Genomic DNA, 21,351 nt, shown 5'->3' on the forward strand with positions numbered 1-21,351 from the left:
GAAATGGAGTATAGGTCTCAGGTTGCTCTCCTTCTATCCATCATTCAGTTCAACAATTTTGAAGAATGAACCGGGCCTAGATGTAAATGAATTTCTTGAAATTTGGTAGATTAGTCAGTCATTACTTATCCAATTGTCCAAGTCCTTGATACATGAACTATTAATTATTAGTTAAGGCCTGTTCATTGGTCCTTGGCAGTGGATGACTTGCCTGTTTCTTTTTTTTTCAGAAATGCTTCAACCTTGTTTGTTTTTTGTATTTAAGTTTGTACAGATGAGTTTCTGGTCTTTTATATTTTTGTTTGTTGGTTTGGTTTTGTTGTGTGATAAAGGGATATTGTTTAAACATATTACTAGGGTATGTGTATTAAATATATGAAGTTTCAGAGTTCACTTACAAAACAAACATTTGGTTTTAGGGGTCAACATTTAGGTATAATGATAGGATAAGAATTGTGAAAAATAATTTCATTATGAGCTGCAAACACGTAAAGTTGAGAATATCACAAGAAAGGAAAATTAAAACAAAAATCAAAAGTTGTCTCCTTAATATTGCTTGACATTATTATACAATTACAAACATAGCTTTTTGATTTTACTTGGGTACATGATTAAAGTAATATGACACAACAAAATACAATTTACAACAAATCAAACCATTGTTATGTTTTGTCAATTATATTGTGACTTTAGTGAGGTACAATGTATATTTCAAGAAAAAAAAGACATATTTTAAGTAGAGTCTGCTGGCAAGTAGTTAAAACATGCAATATGGAACACAGATGAGATGTATTGTATTATTCAATATATTTGGGGAACCATCACCAGCATCCACATTATTTTGACAAAATGGTTTATAGTGTTATTTAGGCAGACACTTTGATTATGCCACTTGGCGGTACTTTTAACTTGAAAGTAAGTCAGATAGGGGTCAAGGCATGAGTCTGTCAGGCAGGGACTTTATATTACACTGATATACATTCCCTGTGTAGGGTAACGGGAAACAAACAGAAACCATCTTTTTATTTGGCCCTAGCCCCCTATTTCAATATGAACAAGATATTTACTGCAATTTTTGTGTTAATTGCAAGATATATATATTTATTTTCATTTATAAGTAGAAAAAAAAACAACCATCTAATTTATTTATTTTACAGTCATTTTATATCTTATGTGTCAGTCTTTGTAAGAACCAGGCAGTGGGTGAAACATGGTTGAAAAAATATCATTTTGATAGCGTACTTTGACTATTTGCATGATCAGAATCAAGGCAAAAAAACAAGATTCTCTTTATCACGTTGGTGCACGTTGAGATATTATTACATTGAAATGCACTGTAAATAAACATTTAAAGGGCAGATAACTGTGGAAAAACCTCAGTTTTCTAACATTCTATTGAAAAATTTCTGAACAAATCCGGAGATGCAGAGATCAAATAATGTTTTTTTCAAATAGAGAAAGCATCCTTGAGTGATATTTTATTGTCAGATTGGTGTTTTGACATACATGTTTCCGACTTTTCCCATTTTGCCTGATTCTTACGAACACTTACACTTAAGACTTGTGCTAGATACAGGTATGTGACAGTCCAGTATTTGTTTCATGTTAACAGCATCAAGGAGTATGAATCGACCATAATTTGTTGCTAAAAAATGGGTTATTTTCAACCAAGGGTCTTTTACCAATACTGTTATCATTCTGGATTTTTTCTTGGTTTTGAAATTTACCCCTCCTTTCACTTAGGCTACACTGATTTCTGTCGATCCATTTGATTGGATTTCAAAATTTATAATAGCCAACCGAAAAGGCTCTCTTTTTGGTGTTCTTATCAAGTGTCCGTGATTTTATTTCCGGTTTGTGAGAAAGATTTTTGGGACGATTGACTCATAATTCCTTATTTGCAAAGATGACGGACTTTCTATGGGCTGTGAAAAATGGTGACCTGTCCGAAGTTCAAGGGTTTGTCGAAAAGGTAATCTTTAATCACAGTGTTATGAATACACAGGATCAGGGACTTTCACATTACAATACAAGTTGAACACCAGTCACCAAGATTGGCAAGAAATTCTAGGAATACCATTCATTAAACTCACGACATTAGAGGTTTTCAGTTTTAAAACGATACGTCAGAAGCACTTTTCAGTAATTGTAAGAGGTGTGCAACGAATAGTGAACTGGAATATATGAGTTAGTTTGGTGATTCTTCGGGATATCGTGGAAGAGAGCTACACCAAAGCCTAAAAATGCCCTGACACACAGAGTATTTGAGGAAATGGTTACTTGGCACAGTATCTGTATAATGTGTCAGTGTTGGTTGGTATGCCTACCTTAGGGCTGCTGCTTCTGTGAGCTCACACATTAACGATCTGGTTCAATGTTTTGCACCAATAGATTTGTCAGATGTTCTTGTCATTAAATGCATGCAATATCTGACTATAGGATGTTAAATCTGTTGGGAAGTATGAAATGTTGTACAATGAAACTTTTTAGAACAAACCACCTGTCTACCTTAATACACATTTCTATAAAAAAAATGAAGTTTTGAGGCTAAGGACTTGCATCAGTTAGCCTGTTAGGAAGAAAAGGTTTGAAAAATTCTTTGTTTAAAAATAAGCATTTTTTACTTAACATGTACATGTAGATTTAGGGGAGCTCAAACAGTTTTAATTCTATTTAAACCTGTCTGTTATAGCTAGGATCAAGAAAGTCATGTGCCATGCAAAAATATTGCTGTAGTGAGTGATTCTTCTATTGAAAGAATTAATACAGAACATCAGTTTAGACTTCCATTTTTATTGAAAACAATAACAGGAAAATCTTAATACAGTTACCACTAGAGTGGTGAAATGCAATCAAAGCACCCAAATGCTTAGCCCAAGAGGAAAGATATTTTTTACTCTTTATTTATTGTTTAATAGGGTAGCAATATTAATGACTTGATAGAAGGAAGAACACCATTACATTATGCTGCAGATTATGGTCATTCAGAAGTTATAGGATATTTGATAGACAAAGGAGGTGACATTGATGTAAGTGATACTCTTCTCTGTTATTTAGAAGAGGAAATATTTATGTTACAATTAATCACAATAGCCAGAAAAGAAGTATACTGTGTTGTTGTGTCCTGTTTTATCATGACTTACTATTCTTATCAAGTAATTATATAGAAGACATCTAAGTTGTATAGAAGGCAGTGAGTTTATTTTAATATTGTTTGCTCAATTTAAAAATGTTCAACCCTGAAATTTCAGTAGCATGTAAGTGCTACCCTATGATAGCAAATACATTTTTGACAACAAATCCATATTACAATCAACCAGTTGTTACATAACAAAGCCATGAAAACATACAATATTTATACATTTTGCTAGGTAATATAACGAGAATAAGTGTGATGTATATGTCAAAGAGACAACAACCCTACCAGGATGAAAATGTCAGCCCAAGGCCATCCATTGGTCTTCATTGAATGATGATGAAATCCTCATACCACAGGCCAAGCTGCAGCTGGCCCCAAAACATTATATATACAGGTACAAAGAAGAGTTGCCCCTATATACTCAAGTATCATAAAAAATAAACTAAAGGTGAAAACGAAACAAGACAAACAACCAAAACGTCGGTTCAGAAAAGTCTGCGTCCCTTTTTACAACAGAAATAAAGAAACTGAATATAACTTACACAGATGTACAAAGTAAGGACTACTAGCATTTAACTGACATGTCAACTCCAGACTAGTTTAAACCTACAAAAAGTTATGCCCCTATATGTATAATTAAATTACTTAATGCTGTATTTCAGGCTAAAGATGTCCATGGAATTACTCCTATATTAGCAGCAATCTGGGAAGGTCATACAGACAGTGTTAAAATTCTTTTACAAAAAGTAAGTTTCAAAAAGTGACACATGTACCTCTAAACCATCAAGTTATGGGTAGTGCATTAAAGTCAGTAATTCTTTTATGATAGCATGCAATTACTGCAATATAACTTGTAAAATACATGTATATGTATTTGATATGCACAGTGAAAAGTAAAACTGATTTAAACTACAGTGAGATTAGGTATTTAAATGAAAAATTGAGAAGATTTTAACTGTTTTCTGACAAATCAATAAGCGTGATTAACATCTATAGAATATCAAATGTCCAGTCAAATTCCAAAGGAAATTCATCAGGTGATTGTCATTTAATCAAGACCAACTCTATCCCCATGAACATCAGCATTGTATGTGCTATAAAAGAATTGATATTGCTTCTGGAAAAATGACATCTAGAAATACTTATAGAAGCAACATGTACCACTCAACTTTTAAATTTAGATCTATATCAGCAATATCTTATTAAGTGTTTTTATACAAATGTACAACCACAAAAAAAATTTGCCCGTAGGCACTCTGTTTTTGTGTGATGACTTGAATATTATTAGTTGGTAGATCTTTATAAAATTTCATAACAAGGTTCCAAACCACAAATGGAAGCTTGGTATTGAATTTGGGGGTTATTGTCCAAATGTTTTTGAATTAGGGCCAAAAAGAAGCATTTCATACAACTTTACTGTATAACCAGTAAAGCATAGGAATGTTTATAATATTGTTCCAAAATATTCTATACCACAATGGTCAACTGTTCAATGTCCAGACAATACCTTTGATAAAAGTGAATGAATTTCTTTGAAATTGTATTACAAAGTGCTATGTCACCAAAGAAAGACTTGAGATTGATTTTAGGGGTTGTGACTTGAGCCAAGTAAGAATAAGGAGTTACAAAGAAGTACTTTTTCTGATTTCTGGATGACATTTGGATCTTTTTGAAGTTGTACCACAAGGTGTCTACCCGGAAGGAAGATTGGGATTGATTTTTGGGGTTTTGACTGGAACCATTTAGGAATAAGTAATCACAAAATAACCATTTCAATTATGGTCCAATTTTTCCTGTTTCAAATACTGGTATATAATTGAAATGAAATTTAAGTTTGAATAATGTGTTCATACTTGCCCCATCTGTTCAGTGTTCATTCTCTGCAATAATTTTATTGTTAGAAGGTGTAAGGTGCAAGTTCTAAACCCATTTTTTAGTACTTAAGTTAAATCTACCTTTTAGTAGGATAATAAAAAAAAATATTTTTCACATGAAATCACAAAATATGTACTGTATCTGATCAACAGACCAATAATTCTTAGTTTTCTCCTGATTGATGTTTCAGTGTTATTACTTTTGAAATCTTTTATATCTTTAAATGAAAATATTTATACTGCAATCATTCTATTTTAACAGCGAAAGTGCATTGATTATTGATAGTATATTTCTTGATGATCTACAGTCACTGACAGTATATTACACTTTGGCTCAGCCTACTTTACTACCCTTGCATGAACTATCTGTTTATTGTAGCGTCACTATTTCGGGTGATAGTGCAGGGTAAGAAATGTAATAAACATATTGTGAAAAATTAAACTTGATATAAAAAAATGATAGGATTGCAGTATAAAGACAATAACAGTACATTGTCTAGAAAAAGAAATAATATAAGAATTGGGTACAAGTTGGAGAACCCCTTGGAAAAGCCTTGCGTTTTGCTCAGATTCTAAGCCTCATCCTTTTATTGGTTTTTATTTCATTTCAAGTTATTGTCTATTTATAGCATTGATATCATCTATACACAGCATTCTAAGTTGTTTTTTTTTCTATTTGTAGGGTGCTTGTAAAACAGGGGTATCTCCAGATGGTACACCTTACTTAGATTGTGCAGAAAAAGAGGAAATTAAAAAACTCCTGCAGTGAACAAACTTTTATTTTTATAAACTAATGAATTTATTGCTTTTTTACCATAGTCAATCATATTTGGTAAATGAGACTATCTACATATATTTTTACAATGCCACAAAGTTAACTTTTTTATCAGAGTTACTGTGTACAAGCATATTAAGCTAGAATGTGTTCATAGAAGAGTCATTTATAAAATATTCTCATGTTAGGCGAAAAAAATAATACTTAGTTTCATGCTACCAGCATAGGTACCATAGGTAGAGAAATTAATTTATTTTTCAAAAACATTTTACATTCAGATAATGGTGAAACAATCTAGATTTTAACAGTGTTGTGTGTAAATGCCCATGAAATGTTATGGGTAGGTGGGGTAGCAGGACACAGACATTATTTTTTTTGGCCTTAGCCTGAATGGTGCACTAGTCTGAAAGTAGTTCTCAGGATTTTCTCTGATATTTAATTTGGTGGCATTGTTTGAATTTTTCAATGATCAAAGTGTATGATTGGTCATTTTATTTATTTGTTATTCATTCAATTTTGTTCATATTGATGCAATATTTGTGTTTTTCATGTATCAGTGGTGTTGATTACTGTACATTTAGAAAGTTGTGTTCTTTTGAATTATTGTGATAAACAAAATTTGGTTTGAAAATGGAATTAGAATAATTATTATAACAGGTATTAAGTTTTCTCAATTTTACAAATAAGAATTTTTGCATTTGCATTTTGCATGAACAAGTTACAATGATAAAAGAAGTCAGTATTTCTAAATATGTAATCTATGTTCATTAAGAATTTCACAGATATTGTTTTTAGAAAAGGGTAGAAATTGCTTGACTTGCACAATTTTCTTGTTTTTTTTTCATTTCACGAAGAAACCATCATTTGTTTTAATAGATTTGAGGAAGCATCATTCTGTCAAAGTAAAAATGTTTACATTTTGAAATAGTTGGTTATATTTTTCATTGAAAAAGACAATTGAAAAATGTCATTACACATGTAAATCTACAACTATGTTACATACACTAAGTTCTTGACAAAGCAGTGGCAGAACCATTTGGTCTAGGGGTTGGAACCAAACCTTTTTTTAGTAAAATTTGGGCAAAATGAGCAAATAATAGCCTGGAACCCCTGTTTTCCAAATCTCTGAACACATACCCATACACAAGGTGATAACTCAAACATCTTTCGATGGGTCACAAATTTTGTGAGAGAATATTAATTTGATATTCAACAGAATATATGTACTCCTATTTTTTCTGAGTTATAGGATATTTTAAAACAAAAACAAAACTAACAAAACAACAGAAGAATTGATCATGTGTGTTAGAGCAGCTGCTTAATTTTTTTTTTTTGCTTTGTTATTTAAATTGGAAGTAGGATTGCACGTTTGTTTTCTGCTAGTGATTATTTTCAGTCACATTTATCTTTTAATCAGTTTATTAAACTGAATATGTGTACTTGGTCTAGAATATAAGTTAAGAAACTGTAGTAATTTGAATTACTTCTACTTTGTATCAGAGGTTGGAATTTCGTTGCTCCATGACACCAAGCCAGAAAATAGCTTGCTGGACAACCTCTAACATTCCTGGAGAATAATTGTGATTAAAATTCAATAAATTGTATTTATCTGAGGAATGAAATGTGCAATAGGCAAAAGGCAATTTTTGTTCATTTTGGAAATACATGGCTTTGAAATGGGATTATGTCAACAAATAATTATACTACACTGTAGATAGTGATTTTAACAGTGGTTTGGGTGTCATTATCCATTATCCTTTAGTAAGAATTCAGAAGGTAAAAAAGTATTTAATTATAGGCTAAACAAAAGTGACTTTATGTGATTAATATACTTACCCAGTATGTTTATCTATTATATGGACAAATTTTGTGGTAATGTGTCCAGTGTTAAATATGTTCTTTTAATTTTTATGGGTCTAGTTTATACGAAGGTATTCAGAGCCAGTTTCATCGAATAATGTTAAAAATCCATATTTGTTCTCTGTACTGTGGATATGATTTTGTCCCCCGCCGCAATGCGGAGCAGGGACATAGAAATGCTGGTGTCTGTGCGTCCGTCCGTCTGAAGCTTGTGGATGCAACTCCTCAGAAACGGCTGAACGGAATTTGACAAAATTTTGTAGGATTGTTTGTCACCATATGTAGTTCACCATACTTAACCACTATTTAGATTCGACAATTTTGTGGGAGTTATGGGACTTTGTTCATTTTTCACATTATTTGCAATAGGAACACTTTGTGGACGCAACTTATCAGAAACCGCTGAACGGAATTTGACCAAATTTCTGAGGATTGTTTGTCACCATATGTAATTCATTATACTCAACTGCCATTTTGATTCGTCAGTTTTTATGAGTGTTATGGGACTTTGTGCATTTTTCATGTTCTTTTTTTGCGGATTTTTTTGTTGTTGTATGAAGAGGTGCCAGTAGATGATTATATCTTTCACATAGTAGCTGAAGGTTAGTATCCAAGTTGCTTTTATATGAATGGGACCCAGTTGTTCTTGGATATGTCAAATCATTTTGTTGTCATCGTTTTTGTTTTGGAATGCCTGCTTGAATCGCCACATGGACTTATGAAAGCACACAAGTTTTGAATCTGCTATTTATACAAGTGTCAAACATTTCTAATTCAACTCCTTCAACAGCGGTGGGGGACATATGGCTACACGTAGCATTCTTGTTTAGATTGTAATTTCCAAGAACAGATATGAAACTAGGTTAAGTTTCTAGAGACCATACAACCATGTTCTCTTTAAAACAATGCCAAATTGCTAGTGTATCATTAAACCTACCTGTCACACTTAATTTTATACTCACCACAGGCTTTGATATGCTTTATTCACCCACAAGATATGACAAGTTTTCAAGAAGTCAATTGGAATTATGGAATACCAAGACCTATAGCATTACTTTTCAAACCTCAAGGTGACCTTTTGATTGTCAAGAAATTAAAATTAGTGTTCTCTTAACATCTTTTTTAGCATATGGCTTTTGAAGCAGATGACTTGAAAGTTCAAAGCCTCCGTTTTGTGCAGATGTACTTGTCAGGTACAAGAATTAATGTATGATTATTGTACCAAGCTTCACACAATTTTCAGTATTTATAATAAAAGTTGATATTTTTGTATTGTTTTCTTACAAATCCTTGGGTAGTCCTCATTCATCTGGTGCTCTTGATTAATACGAATACATTTTTATGATTGCAAAAATTTTGCAGTCATATAATGGTATAGTGCTTTCAGCTGGAGGTCTTGGTTTCACTCAATTATTGGAATGAGAGTTTATAATGTATTTTTATGAAATTGTCCCACAGGAGGAAAGTTTAATAAGATACAACTTCTGGGTTATTACTTTTTAGAATCAAGCATTTCATAAAATTTTGTATTGATTACTCTTTCTAGTTAACTAGATAATGGGGTTTTCTTTAAAATCTTGTTTTTAGGGCCAACTTTTACTTTAAATGCCTTTATAGACTTTCATCAAACTTGCACAGTTGATAATTTATGAGGCAAGTGGGGGAATAGCAAATTTGGCCTTCAGTCAGTCCATCCCTCTGAAATGGTTCAGGGCATAGCTTTGCTTTTCATTACCAATGTTCCATGAGAAATCACTTCCCTTACAAGGCTGGGGACTTGGACCACTGCTCTTGTTTTCCTATCATTTGATAAACTTATAGGTCATTCTAAGCAGTTTTATCGATTTTCACACTGGCATATGTAAGCCACACAGTGGTTAACCTGAATATGTACGTAAACCTAATTGATTTAAATTATTACCTAAAATAGGTGCTTATATGGGAACATGCAATAAAGATTCTGTGGAAGTCTCATAAAATTCCATTCGTGTTGGAGCAACAGATAAGAGATGGGTATCCTTCAGTGAAAGGGATAGATACCTATCACTATGTGGGGGATATATTATGCTCCAGTATCAACAGCTGTATCACAAGCCCTTAGTACTTCTTTTCCAGCAAATTCAGGAAAAGGAATTGGTTTTTTTTTAAACATCTCATGTGAAGCTAGAGCTAATGATTACCCTACACAGATTACAAATAAGCTGCTCGAGTAGGATTAGGTGGATGCTCAAAAAACATAAGGTGCCTTCCCAACTGTACTCAGTTTCGAGTGGAGTTCTGGTTTATTACGTGTTTTTCCAGTGTTTTTTAGGTGGAATATTTGTTCTTTTCACTACTTAGTTCCCATTTCTATCTATCACAGTGGTTAGTCATTACCATTCACATTGTACTTAATGCATTCTGACAATTTGTGTTTATGTTTTTTCATTGAAATATGAAGAATAGGCTGTCAAACTGACAGCAAAATGGATTTCATCCTCATTGTAATTAGAACTGTGAATAGTTCATTAGTTGCAAATCAAAAATGACAAGTGAAAGTCTCCATAAAATGGCTGTATCTTGGAAATAACAACAGCAATATTTGCAAAAAATTAAAACTCAACGTAACCTCCATTTCCTCACATAAAACAACTCAAGTGCCGTATCACAAAGATCATATAAGGCAGTCACACAGCCAATTAGCCACGGTACATCCCAAAACTAAAAACAGATTTTATCCTCTATTTCAAGAAAGCAAAAGAAAAATGTCAAAAAGTAAACAGATGAAACCATAGTAACCAGACAATGTGCTTTATCTGATTCTTATATAGATCAGAACTTAAAGGTCATAGAATAAAACTGATGTTTTTTCTGATTTTTTTTTTATTGATAAATATACACCAGAATGTCTCCCATATTTTAACGGTATGATTTCTGGTAGCGGGCACGTGGTCCTGGACCGCCGAACTTTTTGGCCTCGCATCTCCTTGGATCGGCAACTAAGAGTGTTCTATCATAGCTGATCAACATGTCCTTAATTTCTTTCTTGCTAGCTTCATCAACATCTACAATGGATACATTTCATGTTAAAAAAGCTGATAATCAAAAAGAACATTTTTCAGTACATACAGTGACATTGTCAGGTTTTTTTTTTTTAAACTAACCCTGTACTGCTCCCCACAAATGGATTTGGGAAAGTGCAGGATACCATGCTCTTTATTGTCCATGTTCCCAAAATAGATGCTTATGTAACCATGCAGAAATTCAGTCCAACCTACATAAGAGTTGGCTGATATCAAACATGGTTCTTAATGTCACCTCCACAGATTAGGACACAGTAAACAGTTAATGGCCCTTGCCCAAGTGTGAAAGGTTGTAATAAATAACAATTAGTGTAATCAATCAATGCAACACAGTGACCTAGTGACATGTAAGAAGAATCACCAGGGGTTAAAATTACTTAGTGTGGATCCAAAGTCCAGAATTTCCATCAATCTTGAATCAGTAATGAAACAATTGCACAAAACAAATTTGTCTTTCAAACACACTGAAGTTTGACAAACTATAAACCTAACATACATGTACATGAAGTTACAGTGATTTGGATTAAAAAATTAAGAACAGGCCATTTTAAAAATAGTAAAGAAAATCAGTGTAACAGCCATTCTTTAACTTTTCAGTAAAAAAATTCTGATTTAAATGCAACATGTTTGCGCATTAAGTTTCCGTAATTGATGGTGGAGTGTTGTCCACTACTTGTGACAGTAAAAAAGGCATGAAAGTGTCTTTTAACAATGTTTTTATTAGCTGCAGGTGGATGTTTTGATCACCACGTTTTCCAGGGGATTTGAAGATCAGGGAATGAAACGATACTTTGTCGATTTTTTAGATTACACATTCTTGATGGCTTACGCGTTTGAAAGAACAATAAACATTCTTATAAAAATAATTTGATAATATCAGAAAAGCGTGGACTGGCAGTCCCATTTGAAATTAAAAATGTCACCAAAGAAATTTTCAAGCTAGACCAAAAACAGAAGAAATTACCTTTTTCAAAACATTAATGATGGTAATTACCAGAATCAAACTGCAATTGTTGTAGAAGCTAACTTGGCAGCTGGACAGGGTTATGAACCCTGTATTGAAAATATTGATAATGGTGGAGACATATTATCTGGTTCTGAAGCACCCCAAAAAATCCATAATTTGAATGCAGCCAAACAAAAAAATAGATTATTTCCTGTCATTTGTGATAAACTACTTTAATAGCCAAGTTATGGTCTAACTGGTGTGGTATCTGTGGACATGATAAAGGACTAGAAAATACATTAGTATAAAAACTCAAACAACAGTAAAGAAGAGTGACTTGGTGTGACAATTAATTGACACATTAATTGTTAACTCTTAATAAACATTTGATCTGCAGTGTAAATTAAAGTTTTTTTATGCTACAAACGTACATTTGGTCTTCAATATCTATGTCTAGCCGGCCTTAGCTGCTATTTCAAACTTAGTCCCATGTTTTTTTTTTTTATTTTAGAATGGCCCATTGAAATTGAAAATGTCCCATTGAATTGAAAGGCATGGGGCCATAGTCCCATTGGCAAAATTTTAATCTCAATCACGGTTATATTTATTAATTTCTGAAATGTTACTGTAACAACTTACATTTTTGGTAATATGCGACGAGGGCTTTTGAGATAGCTTGTCTGATAGCTGAAATAGAAATCAAAACAATATAACTCATTAGTAGTGTCTGCCATGCAAGAGTTTAGAAAAAAGTATCCTTCGAAAAGACTTCTTCTAAAGAGCAATAATTTTCTAAGGATTTGAAAGCTGAAGGTCTTCAGCAAATCTCAGTTATGGCAGAACTGTTGAAAATCATCATTGGTAACAGTATAACATAACACAAGGCTATTGAATACTCTATGTACAGTGTACTTGAAATTGGTTTCAAGATTACCCAACTGAACCTCATATTTTTGAAATTTTATACTAAAAAACATTTTTTTTTACAGGACCGAAGGAGTTTTCACCAGACATATCTGTCAGTTGTGTAGTATTATGTTTTCATTTTAAGTACATCTTTAATTTGTGGTTTTGTTGCCATTTTAAGACAAGCACTATTAAAATCTGAATGTGTCTCCAATGAAATTCTGTCAAAAACTTCAAAAAAGTGAAGTTTTGTCTACCTTCAGTGTTCTAGGATTTTTCAGGAATTGAGGTTTCCTCAGGGAAAATCCATATAAAATCAACTTTCCCACAGTCAATGACTGCTTTTCTAATGAAACAAATCCTTACAGCATATGAAGTTTTCAACTTGACACGGGAAAATGTAACGAAGTACCTAACTTTCCCTGACCCAAATTTCACTTGCCCTGGGTAATGGGAAATAGGAATCCTAGAACACTGTACCTTCCGACAAAAGTTTTTCATACAGGAAATACAGGTTTTTTTCTTGGCCATATAACAGCTGAAGTAGAATGGACAAATTCAAATCAAAATTGGTTGAACATGACAATAATTACAAAACAAAAAATGAATGCAATATTTTCAATAATAACTTTAAATCGTCTAAAGAGTACAGATGTCACAAGAAGGAATGAGTCACTTACCATAAATCTGAGCTACATGACCACCACCTTTAACTCTTACTCTGATGTCAACACCAGCAAACTTCTCTTTTCCTAAGAGAAGCAGTGGCTCCTGGAGCTGAAATATAAACAAGTGCTTGACAAATTGTTGGCCTGTTGAATAAACAAAACACCAAAAAACTGTGTTCCATGTATCCTGTCTGCTCCAATTTTAATAGTTACAAGGCCATAACTGAAGAATTATTCACAGATTCCTAGCATTTCAAAGTCCCAATACTGTCTGCCAGTTGAATTTACAATGTATAAATAACATGGACTGAAAATATCATCTCCATGAATGCAAAAAAACGGCATACTTTTCATCAATAAATACACTGACCACAATGAAAAAGGTGCTTATAATGAATGTTCAAAACAAAATAAAGCATATGATGTGAAACCATCAGAGCGCTGTGTAGATTGTCTTCAGTTGCACTCAGATATAGCAGAACTGAAATAGCCTCATCATGTGGTAGCCTCCATTTAATACTTTTATAATTCATACTTCTATAACTCGAATTGAAATATTAAAAGAATTCAAAATTACAACCAAAATAAGGCATTGAAAATCATAAAATCTCTAAACATGTGACAGAAACTCTTTAATAAGTTAGTAATTTTTTTTACTGTGAAGAATAGAGAGACTGTTAATGGCATAGTTTATAACTTACATTGTATCTTATAAAATGAAATACACTTTGGTGAAATAATGAAAATACAGTGAACATAAATACAGGAGTTAAGAGAAAACTTTTTCATCCAGAATTTGCCAGAAAAACTTGTTTTGAGTTGGTTGTTTACAATGATAACTGTCTAACCACAGGTGTATTATATTTCTTTTGGATTACATTTTGCACAAGTTTTGAGAATGAAGACTTAAAATAAATTCATGCTCACCCTATGATACCATGACATGGTATAAACTACATGTAACTTTCAAAGGGACAAGAGAAATGTGTTATTTTACAGCAAAGAAGAGGAAAGGGTGAGACATGAAAAATGGGGAAAGAAAATTGGCAAATTAAAGAGAACACACAGTAAAATCCTGATTTGTCAATAAATAACTATGCTATGTCGATCCACAGGAAAACCACATCCTGATTCTAAGAATAACAATTTTCATGGCAGTTTATACAATTTAGACCATCAGAGCGCTGTGTAGTTTGTCTTCAGTAGTACTCAAGTAAAAGCAGAACTAAAATAGCCTCATCAAGTGGTTTATAATGCATAAAATTAACTAAAATCTTAAGCTAATGTACTAGCCCCAGGCTTTGGGCTAGTGGCCAAAGACAAGCACTGGTCTGTTTGCAACAAATGTACTAATTCTAAGTAGATGCAGAAGCTTTTTGTACCCTGTACCTGAAATGTTGTGTAACATCAAATTTGAGTTGGCTGTTTATAATGATAATTGCCTAATCATAGGTGTATTATATGTTTAGTTTGGAGTACATTTTGCATTATATTTGACAAGAGGATTGGAATAAATTTATGTTCACCTTGATGCAATGAAATATCATTAATTAACTTTCAAATTCATGTTCATTTTGATACAATGAAATATCATTAATTAACTTTCTAAGGGTGAAACATATAATTTTACAGCAATGAAAAGAGGTGAGAAATGATTGATTGTGGGGTTTAACGTCTGAGCAGCAATATTTCAGCTATATTCAGACGAAATGACGGTGAGAAATGAAGAATGTGGAAAGAGAAACTGGCAAATGAAAGATAGTACACTGTAAAATCCTGATTTGTCAAAGAACTAACATGTTTTGGGGATTCACAGAAACATCATATCCTTGATTCTAAGAATAATAATTTTCATGGCAGTTTATACAATTTAGACCATCAGAGCGCTGTGTAGTTTGTCTTCAGTAGTACTCAAGTAAAAGCAGAACTGAAATAGCCTCATCATGTGGTCCATAATGCAAAAAATACTAAAAAAATCTAAAACTAATGTACAAACACATGATTTTTCTCTCTTGGCACTAGTGATTAGGATTCTTATATTTTTTGTAAAATTTTGTAATTATAATGGAATTTTGTCAGCTACAATGAAATAAATGACAATTTGCACTTTATTTTGCCGTTTTGATCCGAATCGGTGTTGCTCCTAAACAAGAGAACATGAACCACGTGAAGGTCGTTCACCTATTGCCATGAAATGTACTATTTTTAAGTAGATAGAAGCTTTGTCACTAATTGTGTACCTTGTATCTGAGGATCTGTGGTTCCAGCAAATCTAATGGTCTGCCATTTACTTTAATGAGACCATTGCCTCTTTTACAGTGGGCAACAGCTGTGGCAGTCTTCTGCAATAGAATAATTATATGGTCTCAGTTATAAATGGCCTTTGAGTAGTACACATATAAATCTAAATATCCAAAATTAGAAATTAAAACTTCTTAGGCCAAACAAAATATTATTTTGGTTAAGTAGGGATTTTGTTTTTTTTTCCCAAATATTTTCACATTGATGAAATCTGAAGTTTAATGTTGCTTAATCAAAAAATGCCCATAAAAATGTTAGGGTGGGTATTTTTGAGAGAAAAAATTTGGGACGGTAGGGGAACAAGAAACACAAATATTTCTTTTTTCTGCCTTATCTACCCATCCTTCAAATACAAAATTTTAAATATGCAGATGAATCCCTGTAAAGTAGATATTTTTTAACAGAAAAGGGTGTACAGGGAGTTAATTGTTCTTAATTCCTTTTTCAAGGATCCAGTTTATGCCTATCAGAGTGTGTAACAGTAATCACTAACATTCATAGCCATGGAAGTTGATCTGTTTTCATCATTTAGGCTTTTTGAAAAGAAACGTGTTCATTTGTGGGGACTATTATGGTAATACGAAGAACAACAAAAATTATGTCAAGTTTTTTTTTGTGTATTTTAATTTGTTTTTTATGAAACTCGTTACAGTTTTTAGGGATTTTATACCTCCACAAATGTTAGAAAGTGATAACCAGGTAAGCTAGTAATGCAAAGCACTTCCTATTACCTAAACAGAACACAAGAAAAGTCTTGTGCATGTGCACTGCCATTTTTAATAAGCAGTTCTAAGGTGTAATTGATAGAAAAAATGCAGTCCTTATTAACAGAACCAATTTTTTTCTTTGTATTCAAGTGCCAATAGGTGCGAGATTTTAACAAGAGTTCAGAATTTACCACTGATCATGCTGTAGAACAATGTCAAACTTCTGGAAAATGAGTTCCTTACGGTCCAATCACAATATTAATTTCCTTGATAGCTATGACATAGCTATTGAGATGTTCTTAAATTTCACGATTCTTGTGTATTTTTTCTAGCAATCATATCTTTGAACTGCTTATTCATCATAGTCTTTTTCTATGTCAATTATTGCAACTACATGTCGTATCAAAGCACTTGAATGTGTTATTGCATATGAAATTAAATGATGCCATAGCACACTTTTAAGCAAAAATCTATATGAAAGAGTAATCAAGGGAACCAAGGTTATAGCGGTAATCAAAAGAATGTAATCCAGGGACAAAGACCAGACATGGAAAACAGACATACACAACAAAGAACATAAAGTAAGTAAAATCATACATACAATGTAACAAAAGTAATGAGCAACTCGGACTCCACTAAAAACTGGGAGCATGGACCAGGTGCACCAATAGGGTAAGCGTCCTCTGCTTTTCTAGAAACACCCGCCGAGTTGCTCATAAAAAGTCAAGTCCGGGGTAGACAAATGAGGGAAGGAAAACCATGACCCGTTGAATAAATCAGTTTTCATGGTGCTGATGGATATACCATAACGATCCACGATCCCAATGTACAATGTACTTGTCACTAGATCAGTTTGTAGGACATAGTTTTTAATGTCAATCAGAGTGTGTAACAGTAATCACTGACATTCATAGCCATGGAAGTTATTGTGTTCTCATCATCTGACATTGTAAAATTACCAACAGAGGGCTTTCCTTTCACTAAAAACTAAATACAAAACAAATCATTCAGAAACAAAAGCTCAGCAACGTCAAGTGTTGCGACAGTCACATCCAAAACTTTTCTCTTGAGTAAAAAAGTAATAAACCAGTCTATAAAAATCACTATTGATGGAGACATACTGACTTAAGAATCAACCAGTTCAGCTTAAAATATTTTCTGTGCAAGTTGCATTCGAAAACTAAGTGACATGGTAAAATTCAACTTCTGGAAGAACAGTAGATTTAGAGAAATGCCAAAGTGAATAAATCCTTTTCCATGGAAAAAGGCAGATTAAGTGAAACTAAAAAACTGCAATGCTCGCTAGCTTGATACCCCACTACCCCCATTTGATAGCATGCATCTTAAAACATCCATATTGATTTGGATCAAAATCTAAAATAGAAGGTGCACAATGGGAATAAATGTACATGTAATACATATCCAGTGAATGTTTCATTTAAATCTACTCAGTGGTGATTGAGTAATGAATAAGATATGGGTCCCCATGTCCTCATATTCACAAATGAGAGTGTCCATGTTTTGCAATGTGATCCTCAAATATCTAAAATAGGAGGAGTACAATGGGAACATGTAATAATTTCATTCAATTCCTTCCAGTGGTGTTGAAGGAGTAAAGGATAAGAGATGGTACCACCTGTGTAACAGAAGGAAGAACAGACACCCTTATCACTATATAACCCCCACTTTGCAAGTTGGGGTATAATAAAAAGATGCTAATCAGAGTGTGTAACAAGAATCACTGACAATCATAGCCATGGAAGTTGATCTGTTCTCATCATTTTAGCATCAGATTCAAAAGATTATTATAAATCAGTGGTAAAACTTTAAGTACATGCATGATCAAAATCAATGATGGAAGAAATGACATTACAATGTAGTGAATGTCAAAATATCAACATCTAGTTCATTCTGATGGACGATACAAAATGTATCAACCACATATACAACCATTTATACACTTCCTTCTAAAAGGCATTTTAGGGTAAAGAAAACTACATGAATATATTAAGATTCATAATTGACAGCTATTCCAACTTAAAAGTGGTAGTTAAGTAGGACATATTGGTATAATGTAGGGCAGATTTCTACCCAGAGAGCTATTAAAAAAATGAATGACAACAGCATACAAGACTTTCAATATTTCACGGTCAAATGAAATTCACATCAATATATAACATCTATGTCTATCATCAGTCCCCTAGGTAGTGTAGAATAACAAAACAGATACAAATCAGACCTGATTTTGCAAAGCAAACAAACAAAGCAGAAATTGGCAAAATCATAAGTAAATTTACATAAAAAAAAAATAACAATGGTTAAATCCAGTTTTGAAAAAGTGGAATTTCATTTTTTAAGTGGAAGTAAATTGGGTTTGACAAATGTATAGACTCTTACTGGGGCGGATCCAGACACGGTGAAAAGGAGGGGTGCTAAGACCCTGCACCCCCTGGATATGCCATGGCCTTTCCAATTATCTTTGAGGTAGTTGACGAGCATGTTTAATACACTTCCTTGAACATAATTCTTATAATCTACTAGAAGCTCCAACTCGTGGAAATATATTGTACTTGTCACACATTCTTATCAACTACATGTATAGTTCTATAACATAAAACCACACATTTTATGTTTATCTTTCATGTTTTCATCGGATATTTTCATTTTTTGTTTATAGTCAAAATACCAGGTTTTATCATTGGACCTTAATTTCAAGGTGTAAAAAGCAACTTTAAATTCAGATATTTTAAGAACATTTTTCAACAAAACTATATAATTACAAGAAAAAAAAGTAAAATTTACCCCAACAAACCTTGTTTGGAAGATAAAATTTCCGAATTAAAACACGAAGTGATCCAGCCTAGGTTACATCCTGTTATTTTACGGTTGGCTGTATTTTCAGATGTATGGTGGAAAAAATTTTTATCATTTATCATTCCAAAAGCAATGATCACAAAAAATTATGAAAACCTTCATTTTTTAAATTTTATTATGCTACTTTCATACACACCACATGATTTTCAAATATATTTTATCTTTGACAAAATGATGTGTGAATAAATTTCGTTGCGCCATTAAAAATCTTAATTTGATGATTGCTATTCGGAAATATACTTCTCTTGATTTATCGATTCTGGTGTTTATAGAATCTTATATGTGCTGATTTAAAAGCAAATTTGGATGTTTTTATTATTTCTGCATCTGGTAAGAAATTTATTTTACAGCCACGTCTTTAAACTTTGTACTTCAATCATTCTGAAAATATTTTTATTTGATATTACATTATCTAGACAAAAACATCCTGCCGGTTAATCCCCAGAACATTACTCCAGCAAAATGGCATCAAATGATAAAACCTCACATTTTGACTATAAACAAAAAACGAAAATATCTGATGAAAACATGAAAGATAAACACAAAATGTGTGGTTTTATGTTATAGAACTACTACATGTACACCCAAGTTAACACATAAGGATCTTTTAACAAAACTTCAAATTATAAATCGGACTAGTTTAATATTATGCCAATCAGAGAGTGTGTAACAAAAATCACTGACAATCAATAGTAATTGATAGCTCTCATCATATATGACATTATTAAACTTTTCTATTCCATTACTTATGGCAATAATGGCCACGAGAATTAAACCCTTTTAATGTATAGAACTACCAAATACCAACGATTTTTAAATGACATGCACCCGGGGAAGTGACAGGCAGTAACAAGACTCCCTGAATTAAATCATCATTTTTCAAACATCCAGGAACGGGAAACGATAGCAAATGATTGTTACAGGACATAAATAAACAAGATTTTTTTACAAAAAATTAATCATTCATGTTGATTGAAAACCCACGTGCTGTCATACCTTACGACCGTACACTTGAACTGATTGAATCGGTCCTTTTGGCGGCATTCTGCTGCTGAAAAGAAAATGAAAAGGAAGTAGTAATTTACTCCAGTAAATACCGTTACCACAATTACGATTAGGTTAGAAAAGGGGACATATTTATTCGAAAATTGAAACATGCTTCCAACCTGAAATAGACCGGAAGTGAAAAGACAGAAACGAGGGAACCACGTGGTTTGTAAAAAGATAATCTCCATATAAAATGACAAATTAAGAAAAAAAATATAAAGAAGCAAAAAAAAGTAAACACAAAAAATAGCTTAAGTTTTTTTTAACAAATTTCAAATTATTCCGAACAAATAACTGAACAGTATACGTCCTCCATATTGTGTCCACGTAGTTCATTTCGCGCCAAAATATAAAATATTTTAACACGTGATTTCCCGTATACTAGGATAGTATAATCAGCAATAAATCGCAAGCGGACATGTCAGAGAACACGCATAATAACTCAAATATGGAAACTAAATGATTAAATGATATTTTTTTGGAAAATTAAAAAAAAATCCTGGTCCCAAATGCCTGTGATGATTTCAAGACGCAATTTTAAGCTAATTTTGTCAGATCTCGCACGGGTCGCCCAATTTGGTGAGCTTTAAATAAAATTTTATATGTATTCTAATTGTATTTTAAACAAAATAAAAGAAATGAATAAGTAATTAAATAAATAATAAAAATAAATAAATGTTTAGTAGAAAATTGTAATTGAAAAAAAAAGCGATAATAAGGAAATATGATTTGTGAATTATTGAAGTGGTACCAAGGACCAAGGATTTATATAAAAAAATCTGTATTTAACTACTTTCAGGAAATATATACTTGTAATATTCTAATATGACGTGCTTCAAAACTCTTTAGACCAAAGCCATGGTAAAAAAAAATGATTAACACATGACAAACATTAGGTGCAGCACGTAGGCTCCGTCTATTCAAAAATATAAAGAAACTAGTTCTATTAGAATCGAAATAAATCACGGTTACTTCTTTTTTTATCATTGTTTTACCACGAGCTGGACATTTATGTCGTTTTTAATCCCTCGCTTTTTCTCGGGGCCAAACAGTCCGACATACTCCAGCAATGCTAGAGGTTGTCTGGCAAGGTATTTTCTGACTCGTTGTATGGAGGAACGGAATTCCAACCTATTACGTTGTGGGAGGAAGTCCGACGTAATTAATATAAAGTCCCTGGGCGTACTCAGTC

General features: G+C 32.7%; 2 protein-coding genes across 2 annotated transcripts; one reads left to right on the forward strand and one right to left on the reverse strand.

The window, feature by feature from the left end:
- The first annotated feature begins 1,881 nt into the window (after window positions 1–1,881).
- Window positions 1,882–8,916, forward strand: LOC148609790 (myotrophin-like). Its single transcript, XM_088541027.1, has 4 exons — window positions 1,882–1,972; window positions 2,919–3,029; window positions 3,802–3,885; window positions 5,696–8,916. Exons 1-4 carry the CDS (start codon window positions 1,907–1,909, stop codon window positions 5,780–5,782), a joined length of 348 nt encoding a protein of 115 aa, XP_088397153.1. The 5' UTR covers window positions 1,882–1,906; the 3' UTR covers window positions 5,783–8,916.
- Window positions 8,917–10,490: 1,574 nt separating this feature from the next.
- On the reverse strand, window positions 10,491–20,269 carry LOC148609791 (small ribosomal subunit protein uS9). Its single transcript, XM_088541028.1, has 5 exons — window positions 20,109–20,269; window positions 15,471–15,572; window positions 13,243–13,339; window positions 12,296–12,343; window positions 10,491–10,692 (listed from the first exon to the last, which is right to left on the reverse strand). The coding sequence occupies exons 1-5, from the start codon at window positions 20,154–20,156 to the stop codon at window positions 10,547–10,549; spliced, it is 441 nt and encodes a 146-aa protein (XP_088397154.1). The 5' UTR covers window positions 20,157–20,269; the 3' UTR covers window positions 10,491–10,546.
- Window positions 20,270–21,351: the final 1,082 nt, after the last annotated feature.

The sequence above is a fragment of the Perna viridis genome, chromosome 8, assembly GCF_037379345.1.
Source record: "Perna viridis isolate PV_CMFRI_1.1 ecotype Kerala chromosome 8, ASM3737934v1, whole genome shotgun sequence".
Taxonomy (NCBI): Eukaryota; Metazoa; Mollusca; class Bivalvia; order Mytilida; family Mytilidae; genus Perna; species Perna viridis.

Bases quoted from the DNA above. Each gene is read 5' to 3' on its own strand.
- LOC148609790 (XM_088541027.1), top strand. From the start codon at position 1,907: ATGACGGACTTTCTATGGGCTGTGAAAAATGGTGACCTGTCCGAAGTT. The intron at 1,973-2,918 runs GTAATCTTTAAT...ATTGTTTAATAG, and splicing joins TTCAAGGGTTTGTCGAAAAG to GGTAGCAATATTAATGACTT. The intron at 3,030-3,801 runs GTAAGTGATACT...GCTGTATTTCAG, and splicing joins ACAAAGGAGGTGACATTGAT to GCTAAAGATGTCCATGGAAT.
- LOC148609791 (XM_088541028.1), bottom strand. From the start codon at position 20,156: ATGCCGCCAAAAGGACCGATTCAATCAGTTCAAGTGTACGGTCGTAAG. The intron at 15,573-20,108 runs GTATGACAGCAC...ATTCTATTGCAG, and splicing joins TTCAAGTGTACGGTCGTAAG to AAGACTGCCACAGCTGTTGC. The intron at 13,340-15,470 runs GTACACAATTAG...TTTATATTTCAG, and splicing joins CACAGATCCTCAGATACAAG to CTCCAGGAGCCACTGCTTCT.